General features: G+C 28.2%; 1 protein-coding gene across 5 annotated transcripts in view; it reads right to left on the bottom strand.

Moving 5' to 3' along the window:
* The window catches only part of LOC142325503 (1-phosphatidylinositol 4,5-bisphosphate phosphodiesterase epsilon-1-like), a 1,691,101-nt gene that overhangs the window by 549,771 nt on the left and 1,120,586 nt on the right, over positions 1-20,744 (bottom strand). For all 5 annotated transcript variants that reach the window (XM_075367353.1, XM_075367348.1, XM_075367349.1 and 2 more), the window contains 5 exons: positions 19,225-19,315; positions 13,524-13,801; positions 11,259-11,541; positions 9,762-9,898; positions 445-972 (listed from right to left, as the gene is read on the bottom strand). In XM_075367353.1, the coding sequence (XP_075223468.1) occupies positions 445-972; positions 9,762-9,898; positions 11,259-11,541; positions 13,524-13,801; positions 19,225-19,315 (1,317 nt within the window). The remainder of the gene's footprint in view (positions 1-444; positions 973-9,761; positions 9,899-11,258; positions 11,542-13,523; positions 13,802-19,224; positions 19,316-20,744) is intronic.

Raw genomic sequence — 20,744 nt, 5'->3', positions numbered from 1 at the left:
TTACATGAATGAGAGAAAGGCAGGTATAGAAAAGAAGAAACAGAATCAAAATAATAGAACAATTGAATATTTACAATTTATTACTAAGCTGAAAAACAGTCTGTCAAGAAAAGAGACAAAATTACTAACGACTGATTTTTTTTTGAAAATTTTGGTAACTTTTAAAATTTAATTTTATATAAAATCAATGGAAAAAATTCAGCATCAGTAAAAGTTTTCAAAAGTCAGGTACAAAGACAAAAAACTGTTTAAAATCATTTAAAGAAAATTTTCTTGTGAGCAAATTATGAATAGTAGAGGAAACAAACTATTTATGTAATGTCAGATGTATGTGTGAACTTAATTTTACTTAGAGAAAAACCAGTAAAGTATTTTACTGTGAGTTCCTTCAGTAGTTTACATTTTTACAATATAATGAATAATATAAAAGTTAATTATACTCACCTCAATAAAATTCAATATAGATCTATGCCAAGGAGGAATTTCAAGTTGAATGCATGCTGGAGAATCTCTGCGCCTTGTCGTACGATCAGATGGTGAGAGTGAACTCCGTCGACTATTTGGTTGACATGGAGGCAATGCACCGCTGGAAACTCTGCGTTCTTCAACTGGAGTAGACACAGGACTGCTTGCTATTGCAGGTCCAGGGCCAATAGGAAGATGTTCTGCTGCTGGAAAACCAAGAGTACCAGCAGATCTTCCTCTAGGTAATCTGAGTGATCCACCACACGGCATTTCAGGAAGGGTTAAAAAGCGAGATGATTCATAAGTGACTCGAGGCATTGAACGTGATCTTGGTCTCAAGTGAGGCCGACTAGCCAAGAATTCTGCTGCTGCAGCTGCTGGATCTGAACTATGACCAGATGGATGTTCAGGCGAGTCAAAATCTGGGAGATTTTGTAATTGTTTCTGGAAAGCCAGTATCTCTTGTTCAGGTGTTTCTTTTGAACCATTACCATTATGGTGTAGTACCTGCATCAGAAAAAATTGTAAATAAATATTCTTATATGCATACCTTATGTTTATTATAATGAAGTTAGCATCGCTACTTTAAAGCATTTAGTTTTTGTATTTCAACATCAATTTTTCTGATTTTATGCATGAAAGAATTTATCAATATTTTTATAGGCAAATGCTGGAGCAGATTTTTTTTGTTAACCGTGGAATGACGAACTTATCATTCTTGACATGATCTGTGTATTTTATTATTATATTGTAATTAAGATCAGAATACACTATTTATTTATTGTTTTCCCCCACAGTCTTAACATACTATATCTCCTATGTCTCAGAACTTAAATTACTTACTTTATTGTTTCTGATCTTTGTCTTCTATAATTACATCTTCAATATCTCCCTTTATTATCAAATTGATTAACAAAATACTTAAGCCATCAATATAACAGGTCATCATAGATTGTTCCATATAATCAATTATGTTGAACATTTAGTTTATCCAGTATTGTTCTACAACAATTTTTCATACTACATGTCGAGCCAAACATTTACTTTATTAAGCTGTTCAGGACATTTTAAAGACAGCCTGTGAACATAGTTTCTGATTGTGTGTAAACAAAAAATTAGAAGTTTTAAAATACTTTTTTTTTGGATTGAATCTTTGAATTTTAATCAATTTAAAATCTTTTTTTTTAAATGTATGAATTTTCTTTTATTTATACTTAAAAAAGTCTCTTTCATTTTTTAGTAAAAAATTTCTTTGTTTACAAAAGGTGATAGTGAAATAAATTATGATAATTAGATAATTTTCTCATATAATCAGAGACACTATACTCATAAATATGAATTATGATAGTTTTATCTTTTTCGTATAAATCTAATTCTTTTTCTACGGAATACAATTTATGTAAATTATAAAATTTAAATTCAAGGTATTTTTTATATAAGTACATTGGAACTTCCTTACTATGAACAGTTGGAGTAATTAATTCTTTTAGCTACTAGTTTCACCTTCATTTTCTGTTTTTGTTTTATTCTACAGACAGATTATTAAGAAATATGACTACTGCGTAACCAAGCATAAATATTTTCAATTTCAATTAATTAATGTTTAATTTCAGTTTGTAAATGGTGTTAACATCAAAAACCAAGCATAAGCTATATACTATCAGGAGTTACAAAATTATAACTAGTAGAATATACTGAGAATGACAAAGATTTTTTCATCAATCAAATGGCGATTTTTAGAGCTCACATGTCACTATTGCTGGTCTTGAATGAAACTGGTGTGACATTCCAGTAGTGCCAGCAATAATGTTTTATCATTTTATTTTACTTTTTTTATTACGTTATTTTTTTATAATAATATTATCATTATTAGTACTGATACATTTCCACATTATAGACATCTATAGATTTTAATAGTTACATGAGTTTTAAATTACAATAAAATTAGAATTTTTTTCTTCATAAATACATATATAATTTATCATAACTACTAATAAATTTATGAAATAAAATAATCACTTCAGTATTTAAAATAAAGTTTCATTATATTATTTTCAATAAAAAGTATTCCATAGATAGTTCTACAGAATTCTGCAATAACCAAAGAGGGTCATGTCAAAAGACATGAGCAATGGAACAGAAAAAAATTTTTGCTTAAAATATTTATTACTTCTCAAAAGTTTTTTATAATATATGCTCAGAAACAACAAATGCTGTTTAGAGACAGTTTAACTAATAATATAAACATTTAGACTGAAGCTATTGCATTGCAATATCTTACAATCAAATTAATTTAATTTCTAAATAATACAGTTCATACAACAGCAACTTATTGGAAATTAGCTATCTCTAAGCAAGCCTATTTCAAAGATTACCAACAATATAATTAATTAATATAATAAGAGCAAAAAGAAAACATCTATTTAATACTGAGCAAAATGTTGAATGGAAAAAAAAAGCTTTAAGACATGAAGAAGACTTTGTAAAAAGTATATCCAATTTGAACTTCCGGGACAAAGTAGAATTCAGTAGAGGTAACAGTTAAAAAAAAAATCAGATAAAATCAGTAAGGAATTGAAGAATGTGGCACAGCTGACCAAATAGATAACAATTTTATTTAGCATTAAGTTTATAATAAAAAGTTTAAGAATTAATAAATTATTTATGAAATGTTATGCATATAATATTTAAAACATGAAGTTATTTAAAACATCTCAGAGAGGAAGAGGATAAAATGTTTTTAGGAAAATGTTAAGTGATGCGATTAGTTAAATGCTAGTAATTTGGTAAAGTTATATCAGGACGAAGTGATAAATTATTTGGCTGGTTTAATTGAACTAGGATAGCTGATAGGCAATGAAAGGGATGTTACAGACAATAAAACAGATTGATTCAGGAACTTAATTATTAGATATTCCTTCATTTTCAATAATTATGGTAACTAAATGTAAGTGTACTTATATAAACGACAGAGTGCAGGTCTAAATGTTTCAGTGATTCAAGAAAACTTTTTAACTTGCTCTGTTGGTGGCACAAACTTCCTTCGTTATTTGGCCATTTATTGTTTCTTCCTTTTTTTTGTTTTAATTTATGGTTTTAGAAAAGAATATACTGATTTAGCAACCTGGCAGATTGTTTTTAAGACACGCAAAAGTGAGATAGACTTTTAACTAATTATGTTAATTTTTTTTTTTTTTTTTTTGTTGTATTTAAATAATTGTTCTTTTTATTATAATTTTATTAATTTTTTTTGCTATGTTCATTTTGCCCTACGAGAATCAGAATTTTTTATTTTTCTTGTGGAATTATGTAAGAAATTTATTTTGATGTTTTTTTACTTCATTGTAGCCTACTTTATTTTTCTAACTAATAAAGAAAGAATAAAATACTCATACGAGTGAATAAACGGTGTTTTAGTTAGTGGGTCAGTTACATTCTACCAATAGACAGATGTGATATTGTTCACTAACTATCCTTAAAATCAGTTCATTTTAAACTTTCAGTACATTTTTTATTTTTTTATTTCTGTAACATCACATTTAGAAGCCATCATTTGTCAATGTTTTAAGGAAAAAATATGGCACAGATGTTCACTGTAATATTATACTGAAAAATGTTTTGGTACTTACGTATTAACGCCACCGCAGCTACAGTTTTATTTAAAAACAAAGTAGTCAATCGGATTTCGGTGGAAAATGGGCCGATATAGAGTTTAACAGAGATTCAAAACAGTCTCTTTATTAATTTTAATAAATGGTTATTTATATTTATTTATTTTATAAATATAATTTAACCAAACTTAACTTACGCTCGCTAAGTTACTAATTAACACCGTAATTTTTTGAGTATTTATTTAATAAATTCAGTAATTATTGCAATTATTTATTATTTAAATAATCAAAACACTCCTGTTAATTAGTCAAGGTTAGCGGGCGAAGCGAGCATAGGTTAAGTTTGGTTAAATTATATTTATAAAATAAATAAATATAAATAACCATTTATTAAAATTAATAAAGAGACTGTTTTGAATATCTGTTAAACTCTATATCGGCCCATTTTCCACCGAAATCCAATTGACTACTTTGTTTTTAAATAAAGCTGTAGCTGCAGTGGCGTTAATACATAAGTACCAATGTTTTCTGACTGCTATACATTTTTTAATATTTATACACACACTTCTTTTTCCCATTAAAGCTCTCTTTGTGTATTTCTTTGATACCCTTATAATTTTACTGCCAAAATAACAAAATTCATATACTGTTTAAAATTATACTGTCTTGAAGTTGCAAGACCTGAAAGTCACTATCAAACATTTCATGTACACATTGTAAAGCAGTGTTTCTCAACCTGGAGGTCACGACTCTCATGGAGTCACAATGATATGAAAGGGGAATCTTGAAATTATGCTACAACTTTATATGTAAACAATAATGAACTTATTTTATGAGAGAAAAAAAATTATTATAAACATTTACTTACATTATTTATAAAAACACATGTAAAAAAAAAAAGAAGATTAATGAGATGGTTGCATTTCTTTTTCATTTAAAAGTTTCTCCGTACATGAATCTATATTAGAACCCACAAAGACAAATTTAAGTAATAAAAAATGATTCTCATATTTAATCTTTAGCACAATCATACATGAAAAATCCTTTTCACAGGGGTGAGGCGTGGTGATAAAGATTTCAATGAACCTATGACTAAATTTCCATATTCATTTTGACAAGCAAGCCAAAACGTATCTAAATCTTCAGATATGAATTATAGTTGTAACATTTTATCGACATACTGAACTAGTTGTGAATCTGAACTGGTAACTTAGCAATTGCCAGTGTTTTCATCAAATGGATTCAGTATCCATTTTTTCAAGAGATAATTTTTATCTTCAAGAAAATACTCCACCAACTGAATTTTCAGCTCAAGCAAATGCATCTTCATGTTATCCAAACTGTGGTGAATAATAGTGCCTTCTTCATCCAAATTTTTCTCAATATAATCAGAAGTGAGTGGCAATATATCAAAATTCTGCTTTGAAGGCGAATAATCCAGATAACAAGCTTCTTGTTGAAAGCATGAACAACTTTGTCTATCATTAATAAAATATTTTTATCAGTTCCTTGGAAATTCACATTCAAGTCATTAAAAGCAAAAATACATCAACTAAGTAAGACAACAGCAACATATACTCATTATTCTGTAAAACCACTGAGAATAGTGTTTGTTTATCCTGGAGTAACATTAATTCCAATAACTGGGTTAACACTTTCCTCCGTAATAACCATCTAACTTCTGCATGGAAAAGAAGAGATTCTTTCACTCACCCATTTCGTCGCATAGTTTAGCAAACAGCCTATTCTGTATGACTTAATAAAATTAACCATTTCTACAAAGGAACTGTTTGAGATTTTCTTCCATATTTTTTGTGGCAAGAAGGAAGTAGTGTGTCAATTTTGTCTTTGGTATACGATGATTTGTTAATTTTTTCAGAAATCCATTGTTTTTCCTGTTATCATCTTTGTACCCATCACTACATACTGCAATACACTTCATCCATCTATGTTTTAATTTTTAGTAGCTTCATAAAAAAGACATCAAAAAGACATTATCCTGTTGCATGACCAGGTAATTGCAAAACAACAAATTTTCTTTGATTGATCTATATCTATCGCATTCATATCTCACAAAACTTAAGAACTGAGAAATGTTTGCTATATCTGTTGATTCATTAAACTGAATACTAAAAAATTCACTAGAACTCACTTCCTGAATTATCTGATGGTGAACATTGGCAGCCATGTCATCGATTCACCTTGATACTGTGCGTTGGAAAGCTAAATTTTTCCATGCCTATTCTTTCTTTGCTTTTTTCATGCCTATTAGAACACTGACCATATCACTTGCAGCATGCAGTATGTGATTTTCTGTGATTATATGGGGTGTGGACATCTTAATGCTAAGAGATAAGATTGCTTCAAGTGTGCTTTCATCAATTTGGCTTGATTTACAAATAGAAGCTTGCTAATTACTCAAAGTTAGTAATTTTTTTTTGAAAAATTCCAAGGGTTTGCTTTTGTGATCCGGATATTTAGTTTCCAAGTGTCAATTTAATTCTGATGGCTTCATGTTCAAACAACCCATAAAGGCTTTCATCCAATGAGGTAAAACCATAATTTAAATAACTGTCATTGCACAATCTTGTCTTTTTACCAATTGATTCACTTGCTGCAGGTAACTCACTTTGTTTTTTCACAAATTTATCCTTTTTGCGTAAGAATCTAATTGAAAAAAAAAACCAGTTACACTGTTTGACTGCACACTACAAAACTGAAACCTCACCTATTATTATTTTCAATGAACCTTAGAAACTTAAATAAAGACACTTAACATTCGAAACTAAACTGATACTCTGCAATCCCTTACTCTTCTTTTATACTACTGAGAGCATAATGTATCATATGCATGTTCAAAAATGACACTCTCACAGCGAATATTATACAAGCAGAACAAATTACAAGGAGCACATACACATCAAGTTAGAAGCTGTAAATTTTTGATGTTTATGCACTTCATACAAGCGATATCTATAAAGTAAAGACCACTGGGAAAATTTTTCCTTAAGTTTGGTGAACCTGTGTCGTTCATGAGCACAGTAGTGTATCGCTGCATTATTGTCTGTAACTTGTCGCGTTGTAGTATCTTTGATTACATGCGAGTTATTATGTTATAAAATGACAAGGAAAATCAATGTTGCAGGTGCCTGTAAAATATGTAGTCATAAGATGACTACATTTGATGATTTTTTAAATCATCAAAACATTCAAGCCGGCTGAAATTCATAGGCAGTTTGTTGCTGTCTACGGTGACAATGTAATGAATGAAAGAAAAGTCCGAAAATGGTGTGAAAGGTTTAGAAATAACGAGATTAATGTGTATGATGAAGAACATTCGGGGAGGCCCTCGATAATCACCAAGGACTTGCTGAAATGTGTTGATGATGAAATTAGAAAAGATTGTCGCTGAATGATTTCCGACCTGCCCCTTCTTTTTTCTGATGTTTCAAGAGCTGTTATTGGTTGCATTGTTCACGATCATTTAGGCTTCAGAAAGGTTTGTGCACGTCGGGTGCTGCACGTCTTAATGGAACGTCACAAAAAAATCCAAAATCTACTTTAGAATTTTTTATGCACTACACAGAAAAAGGTGATGAGTTCCTTAATTCAATTGTTACTGGTGATGAAACACGGATTTCATATTACACGCTGGAGAGAAAAGGGCAGTCAGTTGACTTGACTTCAATTTGACTTGTGTCAACTGATGGCCACAGCCTTTTGGGATCGGTTTGGCATGATGTTGATTGATTTCCTGCCACGTGGAATGACTATAAATTGAGAAGTCTACTGCGAAACTCAACGTAAGTTACGGCACGCCATACAAAATCAGGGCGGCTGACCGAGGGGGTCATCCTTTTCTCTTTCTTTTTCCTGTTTAGTCATCAGTAATTACCTTTCAGATAATACTTCAGAGGATGAATGAAAATTATATGTATGAGTGTAAATGAAGTGTAGTCTTGTACAGTCTCAGTTCAACCATTCCTGAGATGTGTGGTTAATTGAAACCCAACCACCAAAGAACACCGGTATGCTGCTGCACGATAGTGCACGACCACATGTTGTGGGTCTGACATGATTTACTTTTGATTTACACTCAAAAAAATTTTTGAGTAGTAAGCGATTTGCAGGTGAAAATGAAATTAAAAATGCTGTTAATCAGTGACCAAATGGACTGGTGGCAAAAGAATATGACAAGGATATATTGAAGCTGGTGTATCGCTATGATAACTTTCTTAATTCATGTGCCAATTACTCGTATATAGAGAAGTAATATAAGATAAGTAATTTAAGAAAAATAAAAAATATTTATAAAGTTTTCACAATAAATTTTTTTACAATGAAATGGTTTTTATTTTAGAGGTAACTTCTTGTAAATACATATTCATACCTGTTGCTGTCAATACAGTTAAATAGTTTTAACTAGGTTTCACTGGGTTGAATTGGGGGTTTGCAAAATATCCATTATGTATTTTTTTACTTTTTGGGGCTCCTGGAACTAAACAGGTTGAGAATCACTGCTTGTAAAGCAATGGGGAATGACTACATCCTATGTCAGTACTTTTCAAAATAAAATTTGTAAATATGTCTTGTTTGGTTTTTTATTTATCATTGTTGCCTAATTCTTGTACAAAATTACAAGTAATTAACTCTTTTTTCTCTACACAACATTTTATTCTATTCATATTTTAATATGCCATGTAAAAAACTTTATTCTATTTTAGCTTATACTTTAAAAATATTTTATATGTTAAGATGCCTCTCTTACACCTATGCTTTTTCTAAATGACTGCTTGTTTTCATCTAATACTCTTTCCACCTAATAGTCTATTTGAGTGTGTAAACTATCCTGTGAGAACTTTCTATTCATATCAGACTGAAACTGCAGTTATTCTTACATTACCAGGTCATAAACCTTCATTTAAACATCACATTATAATAAATTTTAATAATTTATTTTAAATAATGTGAAAGGTTGATAGAAGATAAAATTTTCTATTTTATCTTTTAGAATAATATTCAAGAATCTGTGTTTTTCCAAATCAGAAGGTGGTTGTAATAAACAATTTTATTTTAAATGCAATCTAAAGTAGTACAGAAATGGTAAATAAAACATTAATAAGAATTCAAAATATAGTATTTGTTGAAGAAATTGATTCCTAACCTCCATAGGATATATACTATGAATTTTTTTATAGATATTTTCATACAGTTCAGTGGAGGTGGTTGCTATGATTCATTACTTATCAGTTAAAATTATTGGATTGGCTAAAAATAACATACATTTTTTTGATATAATAAATTATCTGCTATCTATTCCCTTGGAACAATGAATAGATGTGTTGAATGTCTATGACTAACTTGAATGAGAGAAAGACCAACAGCAATTAATTGCTCTATATTTGAATTATTCTGGCTTGCAGTCTGAAACAGGTAGCAATTGATGATGATAATAAATGAATTGTTTTTGTAGCATATGAAAAAATTTCATATGTTAATAGGACTCAAACCCAGTACCTCCAAATGAAAGGAAGATGTAGGGTACCACTTCATTATGGAGATCAGCCAGTGTATACTTTAAAATACCTTATTTCCTGATTTATATGATTTTCTACATTATACTAAATGATTGTAAGATGAGATTTTTTTTGTTATTAAAAAAATCATTCATTTTTTAAAACTTACCTTAGTAATATTGGCATGAGATTTAGAACGTTGTTTATTGCTGTGACGTAAACTTGAAAAGCGAAATGAACCTCTAGGCTTATGGTGTAGAAGGTTTAAATTGAAGGCATGAAGAGGCAAAATGCCTGTAGGGGAGCCTGAAAAATTTTCATAAATAATTGTAACAAAAACTAAAATGTATTGTTTTGACAAAACATTAAATCAAATATTGAATGTAAAATTCATACTAAACATATAATATAATTTCTACTATATATGATTTCACTTTACACAATCAAAGCTTCCAAAAACTTATAGAACAAAATTTGTTAAGAACTAATGTGTATGATAAACGTTTGCTTTTTTTCTTGCTAAAACTTTCAGACATAATATTTAAAACTGTTGAAAGATTATGGAACACTAATAATCATGATGCTGAGATGGATATAAAATATTACAAACATCTGCAAAATGTAGAAAAGAACTGGTGTAATTCAGAGTATATTTTATACTCTCATTTATATATAAATAAACAAATATTATTTAGTCTAGAAATAATCATGAATGATTCAAGCAAATAATCACAAAAGAAGGAATAAGGCATGAAAATAAAATTATCTGTATTAGTACAATATGTGACGTAATGAATTTTATCACTGAAATCTTACTGCATTTTCAAAGTGAAAATTTAATTATGGTACAATTCACTACTACTTAAATTGGAATGTGAAAGAATGTGAATAAAAACAAGTGGTGTACTAAAAGGGGTGTATCAAATTCATTCCAATGTAGCTTGATAATTTGAGCACAAAGTTAACTGTCAACTTAACTTTGTGCTCAAATTATAACTATTACTTATAGAATAACAAATTTTCAGACTCTTTTTGGCAAACAAGTATGAAATAAATTTATTTTAAAAATACACCATTTAACATTTTTCAGTATTTTATGATTTAAATGACTTTTCTTTTTAAAAACATTTAGTTCAGTAAAAATTTATTATAATTGACCATTCTTGTTTCTCCATAAAAAGTAAAAGATAAATAATTTTATCTTTGCACATTCACTTAAAATTAAATTAAATATTTTTATGGTTTTGAAATATGAGGGGTTGTATTAAACAGAACACACGGATTCATGAGATCTTTTCTCAAAAGAAGCTTAGTAGCTAAAATAAAATAAAACTAGGTCTTCCTGGTGGGCCTGGATCATTCCAGATCTATGAAATCATTACAATTACTGCATTTTCAATTATGTTGATTTATTTGTATTATTATGGTAATTCACAAAAAAAATCTTCTAGTAAAATTGTGATTTTAATTTCTATAAAAAAAACATTTACCTGACAATAAAGGTGTAATTATTTTTAACTTTAATTTTAAAGGAAAAATCAATGAATTTGTAATGCAGATTAAGCCTTCTTTTCCTTACTGTAAACTCTAGCTCTGTGTTACAGAAAAATTATACTGTACTGCAATTCTAGCTAAATGACTCTTGAATAAAGGCATTGTTTCTCACCAGAAGGGCTATGTCGGCCATCACTGCTAGTGGCACTATGCAGACTGTCCTTAGATTGGGCAGGCCGCAGGATATGGGAAAAGGCGAAGATGGCTTGCATGGCGGGCTCTAATCCGAGCCCTGAGGCACTGCTGATGCTGTCACGCGCATTGCGATCGAGCAGGAAGTGAGAAGGACGGATGCTTGTACGAGGCATCCTAGGAGGTGGTGCTGGTGGTGGTAGGGGCTCTTCAACACTTCCAGGTTCTGAACCCCATCCTGAGCAGTCAACTGTGAGGTTAACCTAAAAGAAAAGAGATATCAGTAAATTAAACAGAACATTAAAATTATTAGTACTCTTTAACTTTTGATTCAACATCGATTTAATATAGTGCTTTATCTGAGTAATTGAAAATTATATAAAATCATATTTTTATGTTAATAATTCTTAATGTGAGACCAATTCTTTGAACTTAATTGCCAGAAAATATATGATCACCTTCATATATTCAGCTGGCACAATACAATTTATTTATAATTTAAGTAATTAGAACTTAGATGCAATAATATAATAAAGAACTCAGGGATAATATGTTTGGCAGAAATTAAAAATGTATAACTTCTCCAAACAAGTAGCTACAATTTCAAATAGAGCTCAACTAGGTTTTGTAATAGAACGTCTTTCTGATTTCTATAACAGGAAAGCACTATTATTACATTTCTTCAAGTTGCTTGCCTCTTGTGCTCATGAAGATGCAGTTGAAATTTGGAATCCTTATAATGGTAATTCTATCCATTCCCAGGACCTAATTCAAAATATGTATTTCAGATGTTTTAAGTAATTTTGTCACAGGAATTTTTTAGTAGTGAATGAAGGAATTTGTTTAACTTGGATTCAATGAAGAGAGTGTAAAGTATTTTATATTTCTTCATGATGTCTTTAACAATAAGGTTGATTTTATGTGTCATCTGTTATGTCAAAGTGTTTACATATCATTAACAGTGCAACATTCTGATTTAAAATGATATGTTTGTTCATTATTTTTCTCTATTTAATATGTTCCCTCAACTATTTCATTTATTTGCTGAAGATTTAGAATTATTTTAAATTCCTTCACGAGGTCTCTGGATAAACTTAAGATTTGTTGGTTACTATGAAAATATCTTTTTGCTTGGTAACCTCAACACAATTCTTACTATCTTTGTAATTGGTAATCTCAACAAAATTATACTAGCTATTTAATATACATATTTTTCCTTTTTAATTAAAAATATATAAGAAATTATGTGAGTGAATTCATATATAAATTACGTCTTTATTAGGCCTACACAGAAAATGATCTATGTAACCAGGGTTCGATTAACAAATAAGACAAATGTAAAAATCCTGCAATTCAGAGGAACCAGACTTCAGTATATGAAAAAATAAAAATAAATAATTTAATTTTTTTTTATTTTATCTCTAATAATATAGAATAGTATATTATTATTTTTAGAAGATACAACATGTATCATTATTTAATCATAATAAATGACAAAGTAATAAAATCAGATTAGTGCCACTGATAGATCCAACAAGGGACCATGGCCGTCCCATGGAAGTTAACATTATATGCAGTGTACACTTTGAAAAGATAAATAAGTAATACATTTAAAGTTTTAAAAAATGCAAAAATAATAAATATATATATATATTTTTTAAATCAAATAAAAATAAAAAATTTAATTATTATTGAAGAGGTAATTTTTGCTTTCTAAAAAAACTGCAAGTTAGTTGGATTAATATCCATGTCATGATCTCTTTCTAAATAGTAACGAGTAGATGCTTTTCAAATAAGTATAAAAAAAAAAAATGGTCTAATAAAATCTGTAAATTTTATCTTCCTTGTGTAAAGGTTGCCCCTGAATTTATTTTATTTTTTTAGAATTTTAATTTCTTATATTTATTCAAGTTACAGAGTAAAACGCACTAGTAAAATTCCAGTAAGGCGGAACAAGCAGAAATATACTACTAGACAATCAGTGTGTTCACTCATATTTATTAATAGCAGATTATATAGTTAGTTTATCACAGAAGTTTTATATAGATTATTAAACATAGTATTACTGGAAGATTTAATAAATTATTTTTTGTAACTATAATGATGCAAATAATTTTTAAAGAGGTTTTACAAATTTTCTGTAATTTTTTATTATGCAAATTTAAAATTTTATCAATAGAAAAGATAAGATGGTTTTTAAAAATAACTATAATGAACAATACAATAAATTAAAAAAAAATCATACTTTTCTACGTTTCCTAAGAGTACTGCCAGGTTCAGTATCAGTTGAGGAAGCACGAGATCGAGGACTGCGTGGCACATCGTGAGCAGTAGCAGAGGCAAAACTGGATCGAGAGGCACAACTCTTCCATCTTTGAAGATGAGCTGCAGTTGTTAACAGACGATGTAGAAGCAACCGCAATACCACCACAGGGCTTAAGACACATGGAAAACATGACAAGAAGCTCTGAACAAATCCAGTTGATGTTATATCTGTCAGTTTTCTTTCACCAGAAACTTGATCTACAGATAAAGTAAAAAAAAAGTTATACTTTAAAAATGTCATAATTTTACTCTTAATAAAGTATTTCCTAAATTTCAAAACAAGTCAGCATGTAGGAAGTACACACAAGGTCTGTTCAGAAAATAACCGAACTTTTATTTTTATCTTTATTATTATTTTTACAGATTATTGGTCTCCTAGTCTCCTTAAAAATACACCTCCCTACTCACATACTTTTCCCAGTGGGGTTTCCAGTTCGCAAAGAAATCCTGGATAGCTTCATTTGAAATGGTCTTTAAGATCCATGAAGAATTTGCTTTAATGTCATCAATAGTCTCAAAATGGTGTCCTTTCATCACTAATTTTAATTTCGGTCTCGGGAGTAGTGAAGCTGAGGGAGGAGGACAGTTATCTTATTTTTGGCACAAAACTCACGAACTGACAAAGCTGAATGTGTGGGCACATTGTCGTGGTGAAGGTACCATAACTCACCACAACTCTGGTGCAAATTTTTTCATGTAACCATTGCAAAACACCTTGATGGTACGCACAGTTCACTGTTTCGCCTTCAGGCAATAATTCAAAATGGACAATTCCATTAAAATTGAAAAAAAAAACAGAGAGGATCACTTTGACATTGAATCGAGACTGACATGAGTTCTTGGGGCATCAAGATCCTTTGGCAGTCTATTGTGATGACTGAACTTTTGTCTCAATGTCATAGTCGTAAACCCAGCTTTCGTCTCCTGTTACAATTCTTTATATGAATGTTTCACTGTCATCGCTTGTTCAACAAGTTGCTGACAATCATACACTCGATGTTCTTTCTGCTGTTCGATCATCAAAAAGGAACAAACTTTACTGCAACTCGATGCACGTTCAATTTTTCAGTTAAAATATTATGGCATGATCCAGTCGAGATGCTAACCTCTTCTGCAAGTTCTCTGATAGTCAATCGGCGATTTGCATGCACCAGTTCATTGATTTTTCTTAACGTGGGTGTCACCAGTTGAAGTCGATGATCTTCCTGGTCATCTTCAATCGATTGACGACCAGCTTTAAATCATGAAATCCATTCGCAGCAATAGTACAACCCAGAGCATCATCTTTGTAAGCTTGTTTCAAAAGTAGAAACGTTTCTGTGAAAATTTTCCTCAGTTTCATGCAAAATTTTATTTTGTATCGTTGCTCCTGAAAATCGCTACTAACACTTAAGCATGCATACATGCATGCAACATGTTGCAGTCAAATAATAATAATACGAAAACTAAAAGAGATATCAACAATCCAAGAACATGTGGTTACAGAGGAGATTATGTGGAAAACAATGCTGCCAATCACACGTCACTAAATATCTCCATTGGTGCGTAATTAAAAATTTTCGGTTATTTTCTGAACAGACCTCATATACATGCAAGTAGTCAGCACTAATTACATTTTTTATTTTCATTATTTCTGTTCAATGGTTTCTCTTCTTGTGAATTGAAAACTGAATAATAAGCTTTGGAATTTCAATATTGTAGTCATTCAATTCAGTGACTGAGATACAGTAATTAAAAATATTTTATATAAATCTATGCATTTTGAAGAAACATAAATCTACGTAAAAGTGCTAAATGGAAATAATAAAAACAAAAATAGTAAGCAGTACTGATTCATTCAGTTTAATAAAATTATCTATTATGCTGTAAGGATGTCATTTCCTATGCTGTTTATAAGGAAACAATTTATTACTGAGTCACACGAATTTAGTGAATAATATTTGTTGAATTCAAACCCAAGGATATATATATAGTTAAACAGAGTAACTGCAAATTATAGAATTAAGAGGACCTGTGACTAAATTTTGAAATAAACTATAAATATAAGATGTAGATTACATAGTAATGACTAGAAGAAAATATTGTGGAAGGCGACGAACAATTGCTTTAAAAACAAATTGAACTATATGAAAAGTAGGCAGAAGAGATTATTATTTAGTTGAATGTAATAAAATTACTTGTTAAAAAGAAAGAACAGGGTGATATTAGTTCCACTGGGAATAATTTAAAAAAATATTTTATGAATCCAATACGAGAAAAATCAAATTTTTATATGAAGCATTATAAAATTAGATAAATGACATCATTGAACATCCTTTGGAGAAACACTGGTGTATGTATTAAGATTTGAAAAAGAAATACAGTTTATAAGAAAGTTACATATAGTTACTCAATGTATACTGGTTAAAATTTTAGAGACAATGAATAAAAAAAAGATTGATATTTACTTAGTAAAGGTTTGATATTGATATGTTTATGATTGTAACAGTGTGCTTAATGTTTCTAAAAATTCATTAATGAAAGGAAAATAGTGAAATACCTTAAGAGTTGTTTAGTTATGAGCTTCAGAAAGTAAAAAAAAAATGTTGATGATGAAAGTGAAGAAATAAAATGAAATTAAAATTTTTAAACCAAATTTTAAAAAGACAGAAAAAATTATATATTGATGAGTTGACAACATGTTAAATGAAATAACATGCTTACAGATGAACAGACTGGATACAACACAAGTCATTTATTTGAATCAGCTTTGAGTTATGTACCAGTGGAAACACAATTTAGATGAAAAATTTATAGAAGCATTTTGTTTAAACCTGAAAAGAGCTTTCAAAACTATAGAAATTTTATTGTTAAAATTAAACATCTTGGTGTTAGTGGTAATACTTAGGTGCGAGTGGTTTAGTAATTTTATTTAAAATATCAAATGCAAAACGTTAAAGAAGGTAATACCTATTTAAATGAAATAAAAGGTAGCATCTGTACACTTTAGGAAAAAGTTTTAAAAGTTCTGCTATTCCTAGTATATACATTGACAAATATATTTTTTTTAAATGTAGAATTACATATTCACTGATGACACACTAGTTCATGTGGAGTCTACAAATATGTTAATTGAAAAATTTCAGAGGAATTTAAATAATATTAATGGGTTTTTACAAGTTAAATACGCTTAAGTTAAACAAGATTTAATTTATAAAATAACAGATAATGTAATGTTTAATAAAGAAATTGGTTGCAAAGAGTAAATTGGTTGTAAGAGTAAAGAGTAAAGAGAATTGGTTCTATTTAGGAGTAATACTAGTTAAAACTTAACACAAATCTGTAGATCATATTTTTTAAAAAAGTTGTCAAAAAAATGTACTTTATGTATTAAAATTAGGACCAGATTAAATTATGAATAGGTAGTTATTTTACATAAAAATATTTTAGAGTGACACATTGATTGATTGAACAGAAATAAAGAATTACACACACACATATATATATATATATATATATATATATATATATATATATATATATATAAACAAAGTTGTAGAACTTTAAAAGTAAATAGATATAAAATTATAAATCTGGTGTTATAAAATTAATTAAATGTAATGAAAATAATAACATGGCTTTAATTTTTACATTTGAAGTAAAAAATAGTAGTACAAAATTATGTTCCATAAACATTAAATTTATTTAAGATGTTAACAAATATTGTTTAACAAATTTTTATGACTTGAATAAATGAAAAAGTTCATAAAATCATTGTGCAGTAACAATAATTGAAATATTTATAAAGGTTTCAGGTTGGTTTAATAATATAATATGTCAACATGAATAAAAGAAAAAACAAGTTTTTTTGAATTTCAAGGAAAACACATAGACTTTATGAAAGAAAATGTTAGATTATTAAGTAGGCGTACGTTACTATAAGCAAAGTAAATGATATTTGTATATACTAAATTACATTTGAAAGAAAATGTAGATTTAAGTTGTTATTAATTAATTGAGACACAAATATTTAGTTCTAATACTTTGTGTTGATAAAATATTTTATTCTAAAAACTGATAGTGTCATTTAATTAGTAAAAACAAACATTTTTAATATGCATTATGTTAAAACGGATGTTATGTTAACATGTGTTATGATGAAAATAAACAATATTCTTCTTTAACATTGTTTTTGTTTCTTAATTGATTTTCAGTAAAAGCTGTAAAATTATTTTAAGTTATATGTTACACTACAAAACAGTACTAATGCATGTTAGAAAAACAGCAGTATTATTTATGTTTTATTGTGCCATATTTTTTACATGCTTTTTTTGTTAATTCTGAATAAAAGAGTGATTTACATCAGCTTGAAATTTGAGAGAACTATTTATAACTGAACACTAAATTTTTTAAATCTTGATAAAATATTAATTCACACATTACTACATTATTTCAGTATGTTACTACACTATAAAAAAAATCAACATAAAAATGTAATTATATTGTTAGGTAAAATTTAATTTTAAGTCAGGCAGCTGACTGTGGTTCAATATTTCATGTATGCTTGCAATTTCAGAGTATTACAAACCACTCTAACCAATAAAAAATCCCTTTAAACAACAATAAATACATTCTTCATAGTAAAGAAGCTACTTACTGAAATATTTAAAAATTTAATTTTTAATTTTGTATTACGACATAATAAATCTTAAATTATAAATTAAGTTATAAATTTTATTAAATAAATCATATGACTATTATTAATTTCTGTTTCTGTTTAACAGTCATGCTGAATTAAATAATTACTGTTGTGGTAATTATAAATGCTTCTGAATGTAGTATATTGTTTCAATATGTTACAAACACAAGTAAACAAAGTATTATAATACTTTCAGGTTTCATTTTCCAAATGAAATTTCAAGAAATGTGGAAAAAATTCATAATAAATAAGTTTAAAAAAATAATAAAGCCAGCAATAAATAAAACTATTCTAAATAATAAAAATAATATTCTTTCAATTCTACTTTAAATTTCAAATTTCAGAATTCAGTACCGAACTAAAAACTTATTATTTAATATTTAATTTAGTGCCATCAAAGGTCAAAATTAAAGAATTGGAAGAATTTTTTACTGTTTAGACAATTTTTTCAAAGTTTATAAATAAATTTATAAAGTTTATTTGTAGCATTTTTAGTTTATTGCTAATGTTAAATGTAGTAATTTTTGTAACTGTTGATGAATCTAAATGATTTGAAAAGGCTCTATTAGACTGAAGGTAAGATCAATCTTGCTTTATATGTGTGTATCTGGTGGTTTATAAATACTAATTACAATTCAACAAACAGAACATGTTTAAAAAATTATGTATATATATATATATGCAGGATAACCACAAAAATTAAATCTTGAAAGTTTATTAAATGTATGTTTATATAACTAGGTTTGGTGTTTTTCTTTACTATATCATATTAATATCAATTAACACAATGGTAACTATGATAATAAAATATTTTAATAAAAAAATACACACACACACAACACCCCCCCCCCCAAAAACACACACATGTTAGGTTTGTCTTTATTTTATAAAAGCTATTAAAAAAAATCTGTGTATTATAAAAACTGAATTTTTAATTACTTACTTTGATTTGTTAAGTGACTGTATGCATTACCATTCAGAACCCATTGTAAAGTATTGTTTTCTGTACTTGGTGCACCTTGGTTTAATGTACCCTGTAAAAAAAAACTTTTTTTTAGTAAAAAACCCTAAAAAATATATTTAGAAAAGACTATATATTATATAAATATACAAAATAAAACCTGTTATTCAGTCTAAGTCTATGCCTGATAGACTTAAGACTGAATAACAGGCAATTTGCTTGCATACTTCTTGTAAATATGCAACTTAATATGTAATATTATGATATGATGTTATGTGTTTTTTCTATATAAGACTGACAAAACATAATTGTGATATTTTTATTCCCTGATGATGCTTGTACAATGATGCAGCAAAGCATATAGAAAATTCTTATGGAAAATGTATGGTAAGATGAAAATTAAAATTATATATGTGTTTAGTTAAAAAATATATATATATACACCGTACAATAAATAAAAAATTCTGATAAAAAATTGATATATATAATTTAACTGAAATTAATCTGTCTAAGATTCATATAATCCCTATTACTGATAAATTATATATAAATTATACTAATATAAACCACCTATTACAGAATACTGAGATAAGACATACCATACTGTCATGACTGAGATTGTAGGATACCAGAAAGGAGTTTGATGAAAAATTAAGGTAAGATAGGTCTAATTTTAATATTTGTACTAGCTGGTTTATTTAATAGAATTTAAATATAAAGTGAATCGGTTACACTATTTTTTCTATATCATTATCAAAACCTTAAATGTAGAGTGTATTTGGTGAAAAATGAATAAGAAACACTCTTATATGAGTTATATAATTACGTGAATTTGTATCAGTTTCTTTCAGTGAGCAGCACTTCATGGGAAATCAATTTAATATTTAGAATGGTCTATAAAGAACATTTATAGATCATCAGAAAGCATTTGATAATATATAATGGAGTAATTGTTCAAAATTTATGGGAAACAGGATTGAAATATAGAGGAATAATTTACAATATACACAAGCTATAAGAATAAGGTAGATATGAGTAGAGTAGAAGTGACAAGACATGCAAGTTCCAACATGGAAAGTAGTGAATAATGTTTGTAAGGTGAGGATATATTTTCCACTACCAAGGTTAAAAATTATGAGAGTCGTAAAAATTAGTAAATAATTAAAACATTCACACAATAATTAAATATGTCAACAAATTGATTAATTAATTAATTATAAAAAATAAAAATCTCTCTTTTTAAACATGAAAACTAAAGTAAAAATTTTAATAACTTCTTTACTGATATCAGAGTGCTTGGAGTTATTATAGGTCTTCTGGGGGATAGCTGTTGAAACAAAGAGACTGTGTATTTAATGGTACTGGCCACAGGAGTAAGCGACTATTTAATAAAGAGGAAATTTACAATTTTCTTACGGTTAAAAAAATTCATTACACATAGTGAATAATGATGGTTCAGGTTAGAATAGACAGTATTATTATTTTTTTTTTATACCAAATGT

Source organism: Lycorma delicatula, chromosome 5 (genome assembly GCF_047948215.1).
Source record: "Lycorma delicatula isolate Av1 chromosome 5, ASM4794821v1, whole genome shotgun sequence".
Taxonomy (NCBI): Eukaryota; Metazoa; Arthropoda; class Insecta; order Hemiptera; family Fulgoridae; genus Lycorma; species Lycorma delicatula.
This window is presented reverse-complemented; position numbering and strand designations above follow the sequence as displayed.